Source organism: Crassostrea angulata, chromosome 10 (assembly GCF_025612915.1).
Source record: "Crassostrea angulata isolate pt1a10 chromosome 10, ASM2561291v2, whole genome shotgun sequence".
NCBI classification, from domain to species: domain Eukaryota; kingdom Metazoa; phylum Mollusca; class Bivalvia; order Ostreida; family Ostreidae; genus Magallana; species Magallana angulata.
In genome coordinates this window covers 33671137-33690284 of record NC_069120.1, presented here as the reverse complement: position 1 = coordinate 33690284, position 19148 = coordinate 33671137, and the positions used below count along the sequence as shown (strand labels likewise).

The window sequence follows — 19148 nt, the reverse complement described above, 5'->3', positions numbered from 1 at the left end:
TGTCGCATATGTCCTGAAGAATCCTCTACCTATAAAGAAAATTTTCACACCTTTCCACACAGTAAGCAAGGGAAAACGCCACACAGTACAAATGAATTTAATTATATTTTTAACAATATGAACAAGAAGTATGTTATTGAACGTATTGTGAGAATACAATGAATGTTTATGAATGTACTTGACGAAAATGTATTTATTTTAAATGAATATTCATGGATTTTACAATTGATATATATGAATTGAAATTTTGTTTTAAAAAATCCATATATATATTCAAATCCATTTCCGAAGCAAAATTATTTTATTAAATTAAAACATAAATGAATGCATAAAATAAATATCTACATGTACATATAAAATTCCATTTAAAAAACAAACAGAAAAATATTTAATACAGATGAACGTTGTTGAAATATAAAAGTACATGTAATTATATATACATTTTTAAGTATATAACGTCACAAACAAATAATAATAATACATGAAAATAATTTTGAATTCACATGTAATAAAACTAAGAACATTGTGACATTTTTTGGATGAAAAATTTCTCAAAATAAATTGATAGTAAATGATTTGATTTTCATCAAAATGAAATTTGAGTTTATGATACATTCCAGACTTTTAAATTGAATCAGTGAAGTGGAAATACTGAGTGATCAAATTTCCAATTCTTCATCAAAAGACGATGAAATACTAGTACTCCGTAACAATCAAAAAATATTATCATCATGTGTATATCATAAAGAAAATAAAAAGAGCATGGTCCAGCACGTGGTGACTAACAACCAATGAACACAGCTTAACCCTGAAGAAGAGTTCTCCTTATCAGAGACGGTCACTCGGTTCTGTTTCATTTCGTTCGCTGTCTGGGTGGCCGAGCCGCTTGGGATGAGAGTACGGTCCATTTTCACTTCGTTTGCACCTAGGGTGCTATTGTTGTTAATGGAAGGCAAGTATTTGTTCCAAAAGTGCATTTTTCTTGTTCTAAAAGAGTCTTTGGTTTCGAACAGTATTTCATTGTTTCGCGAGACCAGATGAGTAAACTTTTTGCTACTTTCCTGATATGGTTGCAAATCCTGGTTTCTGAAGAAGGGCAAAACAACAAACAGAAATAAATTAATGGCAATTAAAAAATAATAAAACCATTCTTTCAATAGGCTGTTATTTGTGTGAAATTGTTCAACATGTTGCATACAAAATGTAACCGATTACTGGAAAACTAAAGCAACCAATGCAACTTCAAGTTGTTTTATTTTTTTTTTGTTTTAAAAATTAACCATCGGATCAATGTAGGCACGTTTTCAATTATTGTTATCTTTTATTTTGTTGACTAGTTTAATATCTTTCACATCTGCAGATATTCTGATATACATGTATATGTACTTACTCTTTTCCCTTTACGAAGTCGCTCCAGATGGTCATGACTTCCCTGCTGGCCTCCTTGTCCAGGTCGTCATACGTGAACCATTTATGGCCGACTAATGGAGCCCCGAACACGTAGTACAGATCTATCCCGTGGGGAACACCTGGATAAAAAGGTACGTTGTTTTGCTTTTGGGGTTTCTATGTTGTTAATTTGATTTGATTTATTTTTTTATGTACATATATTTTTGTAAGTGCTAAAGCTTTAGGTCATACATGTATCTGAACAAAGAATTATGTTTTATATCGTACATTTCCATGCCTATCACTGCATAATTCACGTTCCTGGAAATATTCATGTTCTGTACAAAACATTACAAATAAATCAATGATCTGCCTGTTCTAATCATTACGAATTTAAATTTATTTTTCCTGGTAAATATATTGCTGTAATGAAACTTAGACACAATTTGAGCTCAGGTTTTTTTCAAATTTTATTTTTCTATTTTTAATGTTTTGAATTGTTAATATGGGTATTTTATATGCTTCGTGAACATTTGAAAGTCAAATATTGAGTTTAAAGCAAGATACATAGTTCGAAATTCTTTGTTATGTAAACAAAGTTATTGCTTACATATGTGTAGTATTGGTAAGAGTTTCGATCAAATACAGCTTACTGTTGCTGTTAATATCATTTATGAAAACATTGAATCAGATTATCTAGTTTGCCACGAGTCATTTTGTCAAAGAAATGCTAATTTCTTTACCTTGCATTATTTGTAAACAAGTGTAAGAATCGAGTTTTGTTTACATTACAATCATTTCTCATCTCTCTATCTCACTTACATCTTGACTTCTAACATTCAAATTTTTGTCAATCATTCAAAATGCACAAGAAAACTTTTATAAACATTAAAAAATAAAAAAAAAAATAAAAAAAAGTTTTATCTCAAATCATGTCTTGGTCCCTATAAAAAAAAGTTAACCAATGACTTATAATGAATTACTTTGCCAACGTGGATGTGGCGAGTGTGCAGACACGTGATCAAAGCTGAAGACGTACAGCTCCTTAATGTACTGGCTCAGCAAATCCGCCAGGCGAATCATTGGCGCGAAAAACACAAAATCAGCATCCACCTAAATATATAGACAGCAACTAATTTATTGTGTGAGCAAACCTTGCGAGTCTTGATAAGGTTTGTTTAAAGTTACGTCAAAGGTGTGAAATTTATATAAACATTTATATGTCAATAGGAACTAGGAGAGAAACGAGGGTCAGATTTTCATCTTCTAAAACATAACTCATTATGTTATCGCGTAACTACCGATTGGTTCGGTTTGATGATCACGATGTTTTATGTAGTTTGTGACACTGACAAGGAAATCTGAGAAATAATCTTTCTTTACTTGATAATGGAAATGATGGACAGCGTGTCTTAAAACCGAGATAAATTTTATGATATAGTGTTGGATGTTTCACTTTTACTACTGAGTTTTTAGTAAAAAAAAAAATTCTAAAAATGCTCAAGAAATCCAATACTTATATCAGTTCATTTTGCAATCGCTAAAAATTACAGAAATAATTATATGCTTTTATAACTATTCGGCGATATTTAAAATTTTCGACTATCTTTAATTATTTTTTATTATGAATGGAAGGTTCGCAATTTTCAGGATGAAATCAAACATCTGTTGAAATAATCTATAAAATTAAGAACAAGGTTAAACTAACCTTATGCTGAAGAATGTACGCTGATGATTCAAATTCTTTGTATTCCTTGATAACAATTTCTGGAAAAAAGAAGAAAAAAATGTTTAAAACGTTTGATACACGTATAGCTAACAAGAGCTTCAATGACAAATCACTTTTGCATTTATTTTGCATTTATTCTTTAAACAAAGATTTTATCACACATTCAGAATGTTTTCAAATTTTCAATTTCAAAAACAACAAAATTTAGAAAAAAAAAACAAAACAAAAACAAAACAAAAAAACCAAACAAACAAACAAATCCTCCATTCAACAAGGAACGGTCCTTTTTTCTAAACAAACTTTGCGTGGAGCCCTTCACATAAGAGTGGATCGTGACAAATTTGCTTTAATATTCAGCTTTGTATTTTCAGAGATTTAAATGTAAAATGTCAAGTCAACTCTGAAGAAAAAAAAGGACACTCACAGTGGAAAGTTTATAAACAGAAAAGCTCACTTGAGCCCATGACTCAGGTTAGCCAATAAAATCATGTTCATGATAGTCAGCAGTGATTTCTTCAAGGTCTATTTTTCACTTTTTTCTCGGCTAGCATATTTTGAATTTTTAGCTCTATAAATATGCGATATGTACAAAAACATGTCTTACAGACAGGTGTCTTAGAAATTAACTGAAGATAATATTTATCAAATTGGGTAGACATCATTACCTTCATACTCAATTTACAAACAAGGCGGGGAGAGATAAGTTTCAGATGACCTAGTAAACGCCACAACTTTTTTGAGTGATGAATTCATGATTTAGTTGAAAAAAAGATGTCCTAGAAAATTATTATAACGACCAATTTAAAAATATCTTTTCTATTTAAAAGCATGATAGATTTGACCTAAATAATTGAAACCAATAATAAATGCACTATATTTTTTGTTCTTCTTTGAGTTACACCACAGGGTTGTTCCGACCGGTGAATCAGCTTTCGACAATTAGTTTATTGGTTAGTGTTATTATACTTTTTGGTAAGGTTCAATGGAAGGCTTATTTTAAACTGTACACGCACCAAGAAACAATTCCTGTTTAATTCTAAATATCCAAAGAAGCATGAATTACAAATACCAAGTTCCGAAACAGTGTGTCACGGTGTGAAACGTAATTTTTTCTAACCATTTTAAAACATTAAGAAAATTAACCTTTTCAAACCTATTCTTGTTTTTAAGATACTTTCTTTCTTATTTTTGGTAGTTTTTGCGTGTTTTTGTTTCTTTTTTCTTTTTTTGAAATCGGCAAATGTACGGAACTTTTCTATATTTCGCATTTTCTTAACCAGACTAATTCAAGACACATGATCCTATGGACAATTTATCTTTTATTTAATTAACAACTTATCATATATCTTAATATGCAATCTTTCCATCAGGTGTCCCTACCTACTGCTAAAATGAACAATATGTGGTTGTTCTTAAACTATTTTGCTCTATTCGCGGTCAATTGGAATAAGACCTTCGTTGCTGATACAGCCAAAACTGAAGTAAAAATATATTTCATGCATATTGTATACAGTTATATTAAAAAGTTTAAAACGCGTATAGGCTTGTTTGAGATACAACGATTTCGAATTAAACAACAAAACTTGAAATCAGGGTTGGTCAAAACTTAAACATCAATGAAAATAAATTTAGTGAAAGCTAGGTACAAAGGCTGGTGAAGTTAAACATCCACTACTAACAAGATCTATCACATAATTTTTTTTCTCGAATCTGCATCATTTATAAAGAAAAACAACATGTTCTGGTCGAATAAAAAATTGGCATCATTATAAAGAATACTCTTAACACATTAAAATCTACAGCGCGGTTACAATGTAAATGGCAATCTTTTAAAAAGTCTTTCTTGAACTTCAAAGAAGTATAGATTTGAACATATTTACTAGAAGCGAAGAATTCGAAGCATATTTAAACTTCCCTCACTAAGTCATCCTCATTCATAAAATTCTTAATGTATAACTGGGCCTCGTTAACAGACAAATTAGAAATTCCCTGGATATTAAATTCGCAGACGATACCAAAAAAATTACAATTGACCTCGACCCTTTTAACCTTGACTTTGAATTCGATTAGTCCGTATTAGAGACACGGTATGATACTCGAGATGACTAACAGTACAACGGTGTGCTGGTTTCGTTTGATGACACATGCAGTTTATAGTTAAGATAATTACTACATCCAAGGTGGGTCTTGTTAACGGATAAATTTTCGTAAATTTTCTCCTTTTCCTTCTTTCATTATTTCAAATGAGTAATGAAAACATCAAAATATTGGGAAGTTTAATGACAAATCGGTTAAGCACAGACTCGGGCGGTTATAACGTTTCATAAACGATTCGAACTTTTACGTTGAATCAAAAGAAGGCCTCCGTTGCTTTATAATAAGGACTTCCCATGAGATGAATAAATGATTACTCTCAATAATATTGAAACATTAACAGTTAGGGTAGGATCATGATGAACTTATCAAGTTTTTAATGATTCAAATGAAAAATGTACCGAGACATTTTAATTGAATTGGAACACTTTCTTCAAAGCCGCAAGCTCATTGCTAACAAGACGCGCAAAGTGCCCCCACACTTCTGATACATGCTAAGGAACAGGGGCTTTCCAATCTTTAGTCATTCTTTGCAATTACACAATCCTATTTATTTTTTTTTGGAAATACTGATAGCATTGAAAACTGAATGATTCGCAGATCTAAAGATGCACCATCACGTTTGAAAAGGTCGGCGACTGCTGTAAAAAAAAAAAATCCTGAGAAAGTGGGTGAAATAGGATAAAAAATTCCACGCGATATGATAATGGAATTGATGCATGACTAATTTACCTCTTCAAATTGATCACATTTAATCCTTTAGGTCATCTAACTGGGGCTAGTTCGTTACAGATTTTCATGTTTGTTGCAGTTTCTGAGCGATATTTAAAAATGACGGGACATGTGGGAAGAATGAAGTGTAGAAATGCCATTCGTTAAATTCCGGTAGTTTACTAGTCTTAAATAATTCAAGCTTTTCGGGGACATTGGTTGTGTACAGTACATATGTAATTACACAATAATTACGTATTAATTATGAGAATAAAGTTCATTGTCTTTGTCATTGTTTAAAGATTAACAGAGAAAAAAATAAAATCCTTGAGACAAACGTCGTAATACATTAAAGATAAGTTTGATGACGTATGGAAAAGATTTCTTTACTCGTAAGCTTTGTATTTCTGAATTGCTGACTTGCGCAATGGTAGAAAATATCACTTGCAAGAACTAGGTTGTCGATGTAAGTTGTTTACAACTTCAAATCAGTATATATTTGATATAATATCATATATGGTATATACGTATATGATATTTTCCAATTCCGTTATGGTTGATTTTATCCTTCCATCATATAACCATACAGAAAATCTAAAATCTCTTATTTACATGTACAGTTTTCAATACTTAAAAAATCCGTTGCCGAAAGCAGAAATAAATGAAAATTTGGCGTCCAAGACCCCTTTTGTGTTTAAATTAGTTAAAACTTGTGTTATGATGAATAAAAGAGCCAAAGGTATATTTGGGGGTTATTTTCTTGAAATGTTGGCTAAAAAGGGTAAACCTGGCTTCATTGTGCAATGATATCATGAGATCAGTTTTGATGTGGTTTTTCCAATAACGTCACGATTAATTCAGTCATTTATGTTTTACCTTTTTATTTTTGCGGAGTTATTTATGCACGTTTACGCAATGTCAAAGCTTATCGATTTCTCAGAACTCTTGGTCTGAAAAAAATTTCGGATGGACGTCCCAGGTTGTCCAACCAATTTTTTTCCAGTCCAGGAGCTATACAGACCTGCAGCTACTCGTACATATCCTCCACGTTCATTTCATGTATATAAATAAATACTGTAGTGTACACGTATTACCTACATGTGCCCACTAACCATTCGAAGAAATTGAGATGAATTTCTCAATTTCTACGCCTTTCGATCGAATATCGACAGTCAAAAAACGAATTGAACGATGCGAAAGAAATTAAGACGAAAGAGGAACGTGCAGAACTGAGCCATCTTCGCTAGAAACGTTTGCCATTTGATTGTTCAACTTTTACCCTAAAACATTCTGGGTAAATAATCTATACCAAAATATCCTGATACATTTTACCGTGGATGTCATTTCTTCACTTGTCTCTGAAATTATTTTAAACTTTATAATAAGCCCCATATAGTGGCGTGTTTACATATAAAAATGACTACTTTTGATTCGTTTTTGAGGTCGGTTAGCCTAGTATAAAGATTGTTTATTATAAAATTTTCTTCGTAGAGCTACAGCTATATGTACCGTATGTATGTTTTGTCACAAGTATTCCCAAATTTAAGTTTACTACTGCACAATATGGATATACATGTAGATGTTTTTACTTCTTTAACATAAAAATGAAGACAACTATTGTTGATGATGATGATGATGATGATGATGATGATAATGATGATGATGATGATGATGATGATAATGATGAGGAGGAGGATGATGATGATGATGATGATGATGAGGATGATAATGATGATGATGAAAATAAGGGAAATGGTAGTGGTGACATAAAATTATATACCGGTAAAGCATTGAGGAGAAGGTAAAGGGTAGTGGTGATGATGCATTTATTAACTATAAAAGAAAATATGATCAAAAGGTTTTGTCATTACCTGTGAAATTCTTTACGTTTCTAAACACTGTATTATATAATTTCATCACTTCGAGCAAGTTGGCTTTAGTAAAGGAGACAACCATTTTCACATACGCCTCATCTACAAAACAATTAAAGTAAGAATAATTTAGATAATATTTGTATTATCCAATCTGACCATAAAAATATTAGATGGCTTATATAAATATTTGTAGCATTGAATTAGATATACCAAACATATGGATGTGGATAATCAAACTAGCTCTATCTTTCGATATATCATATTTCGTAGCAGAGGACTGATAAACGAGTTAACGACAACTTTATTGACAATAATATTTTTAAATACAGAATTCATAAACTTGATGTTGTAATTTGATTCTATGCCATGTTGTTTTATTAGTTTTAAATATTTTGAACTAACACCATCGCTGCGTGTTGCGACGGTTGCAATTACTTAACAGCCAAAGTACATATGTATATTACACCGTAATCTAGCTATGGAATCTTACTACACTAAAGAACATTGTGTAAGGGGAGATTTTTCAGAATGAACTGATAAAAACGACTTCACAGCTTCTTTTATGAATGAAAAAATTCACAAGTACGCCAATGAGTAATCGGATTCTTGAGATATAGATAAACCAGTGTGCGATAGGTGCTATTCTAATCAAACCCTGAATATGAAGTCTTGCTTTTTAGATCGATGGGAAAGCCCTCGTCCTTTGTGAAGGCCAGCAGGAAATGGTCAGCGTTTAGAGACTGTCTGATGACGTCATTGGGTCGCCCAGGTAAAAACTCTCCGTCAACAACTGCCGGAAAAGTGACCAATTCCCGTGGAGTTTCCTGAGAGTAAAAGCATAAACATGCTTCAACGCGCAACCCGGATATCTCAGTATATCTGCCTTAACTTTTCTTGAAGACTTTATAGAAATCCAATATCAGGTTAGAAAATTTGGAGCTATTACCGTATATCCGTTAATTTTCGCGATGATCAAATTTTCGCTTTTTTCGCGATCTCTGTTAAATGGCAAAATATTGAATACGCAGAAATTATATTCTATATTGTTTTCTATAAGAAACTTTTATATCGCAAAAATGACTGACGCAAATTAAAAATGCTACGCATTTTTCCAATTTTGGCAAATTTTGTGACACGCAAAAAAAACCCCGGATATACGATAATACGTGAATATTGATAAGTTAGGTAAAAGGTTTATATGGTTTTATAAATATTTTAAGACGTTAAGGGCCTCAACATTCTACAAAAAGTTTTGCTTCAATATGTGAATTCTTTTTAGGTATAATTGCATATCATCCTGCCATAAGTAAGTGACATGATTAAAAAGTGATGAAGATCATTTTGAAAATTCTACAATAACCAATTCATATATGGTTAATAAAATTAGAAAAAAAAATTCGTACAATGTATATGCAAAGATTCTGAGACGATATCAGAAACCTAAAAAAAAAACATATCAAAGCAAGCAGGTTTTTTTTTCTCAATTGAAAATGCTCACCAGTCCTTTAATTGTGGCTAACTGTGTTTTATTTAGGGATTTCAGGTATTCTTTGTAAGTTTTGTTTCTACAGTCCTCAAACTCGCTACATGAGGGCTTCAAGTTGGTACCCTGGGGAAACTGGGGATCGGTCATCGCCCAGAAAGCCAAAGGGGACCCGCTGTGTACAATCACTCGCTGAAAAAGGCCTACGTAGAAAGAGACAATATCGTTACTTTCGTCGAAATTTTAATGACGGATATTATACAACAAAAAATGATAATTATTCTTATTACATCACAGAAGTCATATTTATAAGACATTAGAATTACTCTGTTTAAGGGAAAATCATCCCTGCAATTCAAATTTTAATTTTTTTCTTGAATTCTTTTTTTCCCTTTTTTTTTATTTACAAAAGACCAAATTCAGTTCTTCAAGTGTGTTGCGTTTTAATACAGAAAGCAACCAAATCAACAATTTTTACGTTTAATCACATTTAGCGCTAAATGAAAAGTTGCTTATTGACCAGAAATGTCTCTCTTTACACTAAACAACATAAACATTCTAAACACCTTTAGACATTGGCGAAGTTGACAGAAACCCTACATTGGCTGCGCCTGCGCTGTGACCATGTATGGTTATCATGTTTGAATTTCCGCCAAATTGATCGATATTTGACTTAACCCATTTCAAAGCCTCTATCTGATCTAGAAAACCGTAAGTTCCGTCCAGGCCTTCGTCCTTGGCAGCAACGAAACCTGCAAGTTAAAAAAACAATATTATATCTGGGTACACACATTATCATGTCTATTATAAGAACCTGTACTACAGTTGAAGTGAGCCAGACCTTCTGGAAACTTGTCAGCACACAGCATTGTATAGGTAAAGACGCAATAAAGTTTTCATATCTTTGGCGTTTATCTCCATAAGCAAACTTTCAAAATTGATTTAAAACAAAATTGATGAAGACAAAAATTCAAAATGAAAAGATATAGATTTGCAACAAAAATACAAATTGAATGATTTAGATTTGCGACAAAAATACAAATTGAAAAGATTTAGATTTTCTCTCTCTCTCTCTCTCTCTCTCTCTCTCTCTCTCTCCCTCCCTCTCTCTCTCAACATCAAAAATACTATGTAAAATGCAGAAAGATTTCAATACCCCGTGACTTTTAAAGAGCGCAATTTAAGCAAAAAATGACAAATGATGCTAACGAAAATGGAAAAAAAATTAGGAGATTCTTTTGACTTGACGTTCAGTGCCCATGTTGAAGATTTGAGGCGGCCTGACTCACCATAAATCCCCAGCCTGTAGTTGATCGTCACTACGATGATGCCCCCGTGTCCCGCCAAAATGTCTCCCTCCAACATGGACCCCATGCCGTCTCGGTTCGAGCCGCCATGCACGAACACTAATACAGAGGTATTTCCCGACCTGTTGCTCTCTACCTGCAAGTAGGGCAGAGCAGCTATAGCAAGTACAAATCGATCTGTTTTAACTATTTTGACGAATGAACAGTTGTTAGAAAACTGTCGTATCATTGATAATGGTTTTTCTATGAAGTACGTCATAATTAAGAGTTTCAGACGCAACACTGAGGCAACAAATATACGCCGATAGGCACCGGTGCATACAATGTTTTTTTTCCTGAATTTACGAACCTAACTATCATAGACTTTATTTACGTTTTGTTTTTTGTATAAAGTAAAGTGATTCAGTTAGAATACTAGTATTCTTGCGGTAAAAGTGTCCGAAAACAACCAAGATTGCGATTTTCAGAAAAAAATTCTCTCATTTTTAAATAAACCACGTTTACTAAATTTTCCGCACCGTAACGTTACATGAACATCTATCGATATTTATCATTTTAATTGAATTTCCTCGCCCAATGCATTCCTGCTTTTTAAGAAAATGTTGTATATCAGTTGCATTATCTTTTAAACAAGCTTTTTGCAGCTAGTTCTCGAATAATAGGGCACCAATTCAAGGTCGTTGAATTCATAAGTACAATGTTTAGGGATTATTATTAAGTTCAGTGTATAGTTCATCAATCCAATTTGTACAGAAAGTATTTATAATGACCCCTTCCTCTCCCCCAAAAAAGTTTCACTTCAACAGTAGTTTTGCCTGACTGCGTACGTAATATCATTCCTGAACTCTATAAATGTCATGTATCGCAATACATTGTAACGATGAACTATCACGATAGTTCAACAATGGATGAAAGGACGAGAGAGAGAGAGAGAGAGAGAGAGAGAGAGAGAGAGAGAGAGAGAGAGCATTAACATGCGTCCTCTGCAATTTTCAAGTCTATCTGCAAATTTCCCATTCTTAGTGTACAGCAGTTGTAGGAGCAAGGGTAATTCATAACGAACCGCCAAAAATATACACCTAAAGATTACGTGAAAGGAATGCAGTAGCAAGGAGGATTAAAAAGAATCTTCAAACGAAATCCAAGATTGAGTATTTTGAACTCAAATTAATTCATCTTGTATTCTTAATGAAGGGGTGGCGTTCTTCTTCCTTACTGCATGTGACCACCAAGATTGCGTATTAAGAAAAATAATCATTTAAACTCTTGTGTACGCGCTTGAAGGAAACACACATTCCAAAATGCTGGATCGCCCACTACTCTCATTACAACAATTTATTTTATCAATTTCTTAATATTCAGTGGCACCATTTTTATTGGGAGAAGTGTATTTTCATCTTCTGATAAATCTAACGGGTAATTATAGAAATTCTTACGGAAATGATCAAGTCAATCAATTCGTTCAGGGTTTTAAAAAATATTTTAACATTAGTTTCAGAAACTGCGTTTAAAAATAATCAAAGACCCATTGACACATTTGTAAATTCGGCTATATATACTCGAAGGTCAACAAGTTGGGTTAGAAAAGCGGCAATCAAAGAGAATGAAAATAAAGTTTACTCGAAGGTGTATCTCTTTGGTTAGGTAAAAATCATACATTATCTGAACCCTATGTTTCCATTTTTTTTTCAATAAAAAGCTGTGGAGAATATCTAGAATGAATTCCATTATCATTAAATAGTGACGCATCGAAGATATATTCTTTAATACAAAACATTATTCCGATTAAGCGTTTATGTATATATAGTATTTCATTGATGAAAATGCATGTGATCTGAATTTCCGTTTTGAACGAATTCTCCGTTTTCGCGATAAGAGCAAAACTCAACCCCGCAGGCCATTTCAGATTTTCTGAATGGCAAGAAAATTTGTAAAATTACTTCCCGCTAATACCTCGGCTCTCTTTTTCTTTTTAATAAAGATAAGTCCTAAATACCGGTATTCCCTCATTCAGTCGAGTTCAGCATTGAATACTAATAGTAGCGCCTCAATTATTGAAAAAAAATCACATTTTCTTTCTAAAAACCGAGCTGTGTTTCTACGTTGAAACCAATTATATTGAACAATGGTTTGCTGACGCAATATGCCTTCTTTGAAAAATTCCAACTCGCATCTGTGTGTCACATTCGTGCAGAAAGATTATAACCTCTAGGGATCTCCAAGAACTCATCGCGGACTGCAAAGCTTACGTGTTTGTGAGGTTTTATGGGTTTTTTGTTTTGTTTTACTTTTCAATGATGTCGTCATTTCATACGTAAGGTCGATGATCAACAAATTACATAATAGATTCCCCTGGAAATGTCGAATTTTAGATATGACTTTCCTGGTCATTTGTTGATGAAAAGAAAAAAACAATAGTCAATACATTGTGATACAGCTCTGCTTCTCATTAGAAGGACACGCCCGTCATGTCGGCTATTTATGGAGATAGATTTACACAGAAGGCTCATATTAATCCATTCCTATCGTAATTTTTAATCTGCAGACTTGAGATGCTGAGGGATCCATATCAAAGAACAGAGACATATAGGATCTAGATGTTATTTTGATTCTTGTAATTAAAATGTACAATAGCACACACTACAAAACAAATACAAGATCTTTCTATTATCACTACGAATAAATTGCATTTGATTTCCCATCAGAATGTAATTATAAAAGCAAAACTGTAAGTGTTCACCGCTCTTGGTTAATGACGCTTTGTGTAAGCACAAGTTCTAGTAAACAGTCTCAAATTAGACTTCGAAAACAATTAATCAATGCGAAACTCTGATGATCAGGATCCGACACGGGTCCACAGCCATACACATCAATTAACAAGTCGTTTAATTGTTTATTACTGTGTACTGAAAAATGCCACTTACCATGTGCATGAAATAGCGAACGTAAATTTTAACGCATGCGTCGTTATTCCGTAACGTTTGCGTTGAAAAAAATGTAAAAAAAAAAAAAAAACCCCAATATTTACGCATTATAATAAGAGGTCAAGATTTGATCAAATTTATTGTTTGATAATAATTCAATAGCGTGGTTAAATATTATACATAAAACATATGTATCGAGCTCAAACGGGATGAAAAAAAATCAAGAAATTAAGCAGAGCTATAAAAACCAACATCGAAGGCGGAGAATCCTAAAAGATACGCTTGTCTTGTTAAAAAAGAAACTGAAAAGAAACAGATAGTGAGGGGTTAAAAATACACTTTCCTCTGAGGGAGATCAGAGGGAGCCAGCGCGATCAACAGATGTAAACATGATTGAGGTTATGGATTTAATATCAATTGCTAACAGTTTCACTTGCTAGAACGGATACCGATCAGAAAAGTTTGTGTATTATCTTGATTTGCTTGAACCTTGATAACAAAACATCAGTTAAAAAAAACAACATTGCCAAAAAAAAAACCGGATTCGTAATACTTTTTCTATGAGTCTTATACTTGTATTGCTCCTTTCAAGAAAATTTCAAGGTTCTTTGAAAGTTTTACATGTATATACTACCGTTCTGTCACCTTCTTTTAAAATTGAAAATTGAAGAACTGTTGCTGTTTGTATATGAGAAACTTTTTTTTTTTAATATCCGGAAAATATCATATTATTCACATCTTTTACATAGTTTTGATACAAAATTACTTTTAAAAAGAGGATTATTCATAAATGTATCTTTTTAACTACAATTTTTTCATATTAGATATATTTACCTATAATTTTCTATATTTATGTAGATAACATACATAAGTCAGTACTTGGTATTTCATTAACTACAGTTTGTATATGCATGTACTGTATATCAACCACAGTTAGGGTTTACCTCCGGTATGTATATCAACTACAACCAGGGTTTACCTCCGGTATGTATATCAACTAGAGCCACCCCAGTAAGTATATCAACCATAACTAGAGTTTACCTTCATTATGCATATCATCTACAGCTAGGCTTTACCTCAGAGTATGCATATCAACAACAGCTGGGGTTTACCCCCGGTATATGTATATCAACTACAGCCAGGGCTTACCTCCGGTATGTATATCAACTACAGCAAGGGTTTACCTCCGGTATGCATATCCACGACAGCCACCCAGGTTTGTGTATATTAACCATAACTTGAGTTTACCTCCGGTTTGCATATCAATTACAGCCAGGGCTTACCTCCGGTATGTATATCAACTACAGTTAGGGCTTACCTCCGGTATGTATATCAACTACAGTTAGGACTTACCTCCGGTATGTATATCAACTTCAGTTAGGGCTTACATTCGGTATGTATAACAACTAAAACTAGAGACTTTACCTCTGGTATGTATATCAATTATAGCTAGGGTTTACCTCCGGTATGTATTACAACTATGGTTAGAGCTTTCATTCGGTATGTATATCAACTATAGTTAGGGCTTACCTCCGGTATGTATATCAACTACAGTTAGGCTTACATTCGGTATGTATATCAATATAGTTGGGGTTTACCTCCGGTTTGTATATCAACTACAGTTAGGGTTTACCTCCGGTATGAATATCAACTACAGTTAGGGCTCACATTCGGAATGTATATCAACTAAAACTATAGACTTTACCTATGGTATGTATATCAATTATAGCTAGGGTTTATCTCCGGCATGTATATTGAATACAACTTAAGATTTAACTTCCGGTATGTATATAAACTACAGCTATAGTTTACCTCCGGTATGTATAGATTCAGATACAGACAGTCCTCGCTAGTGGCCTCGAATCCGGGGAAATACTCATCGATGTACATCATGTCAGACTGAATACAGGCAGGGGGCAACTTCTGGGCATAGCGCACTCCCTCCCATGATGTGGGCGGCATTGGTCTCTGAAATTAAAATACATGTGCATACTGTAGTTTTATATTTATTCGTTGTTATAAACTTTCGTGGATTTAGTAAAATGCGCGGTTTTAAACGATACGAAAATTCGTATGCAATGTTCTTATAAATACAATATGATATATATCAAATATTGTATTTCAATATTACGGAGATGTGTTTGATTTCAGGGATCAATTCGACAACGTGCGATTTAAAAAAAAAATACCTGGTGTTCGACGAAAATTGACGAAACAACAGAATACAATGAATACTGGTACATGTATCATCAAAGTGTAAAAATGATTGGCAAATATACAGTTATTTATAAAATGTTCAAAGTACTAGTATAAGAACTTTAGGGTGGGGTGTTAACATATTTTCAGAAAGAACACAGCTCATCAAAATCAATCACGATAAACCAAGTTTTTCAATAAGTTCTATTTTGTTCCCACTTAAACTATTTCTTTTTTTCAAAAATCGTTAAAAGTATTCACGTTCCTATAACTTGTAAATTCTGAGAATCTGCTAAATTTGCTATTAAATAAACTGGGTTTTTTTTTACCCTAGTGTAATCAAGTAGTTGCGTCCTTATTGCATCAACACACCTTCTATTAAAAGAGCGTTTCCCGTTCGTGTTTTGACACTCGTCTTCCTTTTTATGCTTTTAAAACGTAAAACTTGTAACTTTTAACACGATAAACCTCCCAAAATCTTAATATTTACAGGTGCTATCGAGTCGCAGGATGCGCATTTTCTGTATACATCCGTGCACTTTCACGTGTTTTGCATTCATTCATGCGCGAGTAAAACTGTTCCGGAATGTCAAGCAGCTCGGAATCAAAGTTCTCTATTTCGAAAACAATGCCCTTATCTCAGAAAGCAGAGTTTGTGGAGAAAGAAATTCAGACCTGCTGTCAGTAGATTTGGGGGATGCTTTTTTCCAAAAACTAACACATGAGGTCAACAGCATTGATGGTGGGGGATGTTTATTTTAACGATAAAAAAAAATAGGAAAAACAAACCAAGCCAAAGACTGTTATAAGCATTCCTAAAATATCCGCGTTTTAGCAATTATGAAATTACATTCAAAAACAACATTTTTGATAAGATTTTCATGAAAATCTTAAGTAGCATATAAAATAGTAGTAATCCAACATGTATATCCAATGGGAAATGCCCAATATAAGAACGCATTTTAATTTTCCGGAAATACTAGTAAGTTCTCGATTTAAATTTTACGAAAAAAAAAATAACTGCGCGATATTACTGGCAATGTATATTTGCTAATGTGCTTATCTAATCAAGATTTGGATGAAAAGATGCAAAACTGTATTTCTAATGCAAAATCTCTGTTAAACAAAAGATATTGGAGCGTAAAAAATACCAATAAGATTTAAAAAAAACACACACATTAAGTTAAGATTTTGTCATAATTTTTAGTAAGGCTTTGGTTTCGTACATGTATCTATTTTTAAGCTCATCTTTTTTTCCATATAAATAATAAATATACATTGATGACTGATTAGTGTTTTGTGTATACGGGTGCGGAAATGTTTAACTAGACAAAGACACACTGCACATGGCGCTTAAAAGTACTAGAATGGCATATAAAGAAATTTGTGACGTGAGCAGAATTCCATACAATCCATAAAATACATGTACAGATAAAATCTTATCGTTGCATTGATTTTTGGAATGACGCGCCCCTCCCATATGTCGACTCTTACATGTCAAAGCGGAATAAAATATCGACACTTTTCACATTCTTTCGTACATTTTGATTTAAGAGAAATTTTGGCATTCAAAAAAATTCTGCAGTTTTTTTGGCTTAACATAACTGTCATTGCAATTATGTTGGCTTCCATAAGTTCTTAACATTTATAACTCTTTTATAACTGCATATTTTGAAGACGTTTAAAATGTAGAAAAGTAAATTTTTAAAAGACAACGATTGGTGGAGACCAGATTTTTTACAAAATGCACCTTCTGGCTCGGGTGAGCTAATAAAACGCCACAGGAAGTAAGAAAGGGTGTTACATCCTCCTCATTATTGAAACATTTCAAATTCAGAACTTTTCTTTCGATAAAAAATAATGAAAATAGGCAATCTGTAATATTCCAAAATTGATGTAGCGCGTTCCATTTCGATAAACTATCACAGCCAATATAATTTAACCTATTTCATATTTCGCTCGGATTTTTTTTTTTTGTATTGAAATGAGCAATAATAAAACAGAGGGGCGACATTACAATATGCAAAAGGGCACATGCAGACTAACTAACAAACAAGGCCTACTCCACTTAGCCCGCCACCACGAGACAAGTCCATGTATAATAGCTTTTTAACTATAAAGTCCTAGCATTACTGTGATGGGACCCACTAAATCGCCAATAAATGTTCATTAACAGCCGTATTGAAATCCTCCAATGCCCCGCAAAGAACTGGCGAGATCTGAGGAGATGGACAGCGTGATACAGAGGGATGCCGGATATTGCTGCCATTTGACAAGAAAACCATCAAGGCCAAATTTACTACAGGGTCTATTGCACTTAACATTGCGACATATGTTAACCGTGTTATAACAGCGATGCAGGTCTTGTTGTTTTTTTTTTTAATAAAATGCACGGCATTACGAAATTTAAAGGACGATACTAATAACAAGAAGTGTGTTCGAGAAAAACCCTTGAATATAAATACATAAAGGAGAATAAAGTAAATATATCTACACGCGTTTCTTATTACATGTATAGTTGAAACGTAAATAAATCGTAAAGTTATTGAAAAAAAATATGGTAAAAAATAATTATTATTCTCTTCATTTCAATATTATCAACTAATAATAAAAATCAGTTGAAGCTAAAAATTCATTCGAATATTTGGAGGAAAATCCCCGTATGCTTCATAATATTGTAAGTTCCATTACCTCAAATCTAAGTTCATTGACGGGTGGCGTGGCGTAAGGCACTCCGAGGAAGGAGTGAATCCGTTTCCCGGGGATGCGTTCAGTGACCACGCCGCGTATACGTCCGTAGGTCGTCTGCACAATCAAGTCCTCCTCGGAACTACACAAACGGACAGAGTAAACTACTACAACAAAACACAAACAGACTGACAACATTTTCCTACAAATATCATTTAGAAACTGAGGCTAATACATAGTGATTGATATTTATACACAGAACTCAACTCTCCCGCGCTTCGCGAACGCAATACAACTTGCCGACTTCGACTCATCTGATAAATTCTAAGCAAAAGCCTTCCAGATCGTTTTTGGCTTCGCGCATACTTTGACAAGATCTTATGTTTATAATACATATACTAAAGTCATTTGCAATTTGTTCGTGTCTCGTCAAAAGAATCAAATCAGGTCCTTAGGCACCATACAGATACTTCTTTCTTTCATTCTTAATATTTATATCTGTCATCTTTAATGATTCAATTTAAAAAAAAAGATTTTACCATAATTAATATTATAAAGAACTTTAATATTGTTTGATTAAAATCCCAGCAAATAACACCGTTACGAACCTAAAAAAAAACCAAGGGTGACTTTGGTTAACAGTATTCTCAGATTTTTTTTTTCTTTTTACAGATAATGATGTTGTTTATTTAGCAAGTACAAAAAGTTGCAGGTTCAAAGGATGGCACCTATTTCTGCACACAAGAATGTACT

At 33.1% G+C, this 19148-nt stretch overlaps 2 protein-coding genes across 2 annotated transcripts in view; both read right to left on the bottom strand.

The window, feature by feature from the left end:
• The window catches only part of LOC128167101 (probable proline--tRNA ligase, mitochondrial), a 117495-nt gene extending 108584 nt beyond the window's left edge, over positions 1-8911 (bottom strand). Inside the window, exon 1 of the mRNA XM_052832634.1 lies at positions 8908-8911. The gene's annotated coding sequence lies outside the window, so the exon portion shown is untranslated. The remainder of the gene's footprint in view (positions 1-8907) is intronic.
• Positions 419-18717, bottom strand: LOC128167098 (acetylcholinesterase-like). The gene is made up of 11 exons (XM_052832630.1): positions 18399-18717; positions 15324-15479; positions 10570-10723; positions 9847-10032; positions 9296-9483; positions 8471-8621; positions 7795-7896; positions 3098-3156; positions 2373-2502; positions 1391-1529; positions 419-1086 (listed from the first exon to the last, which is right to left on the bottom strand). Exons 1-11 carry the CDS (start codon positions 18591-18593, stop codon positions 741-743), a joined length of 1806 nt encoding a protein of 601 aa, XP_052688590.1. The 5' UTR covers positions 18594-18717; the 3' UTR covers positions 419-740.
• Positions 18718-19148: the final 431 nt, after the last annotated feature.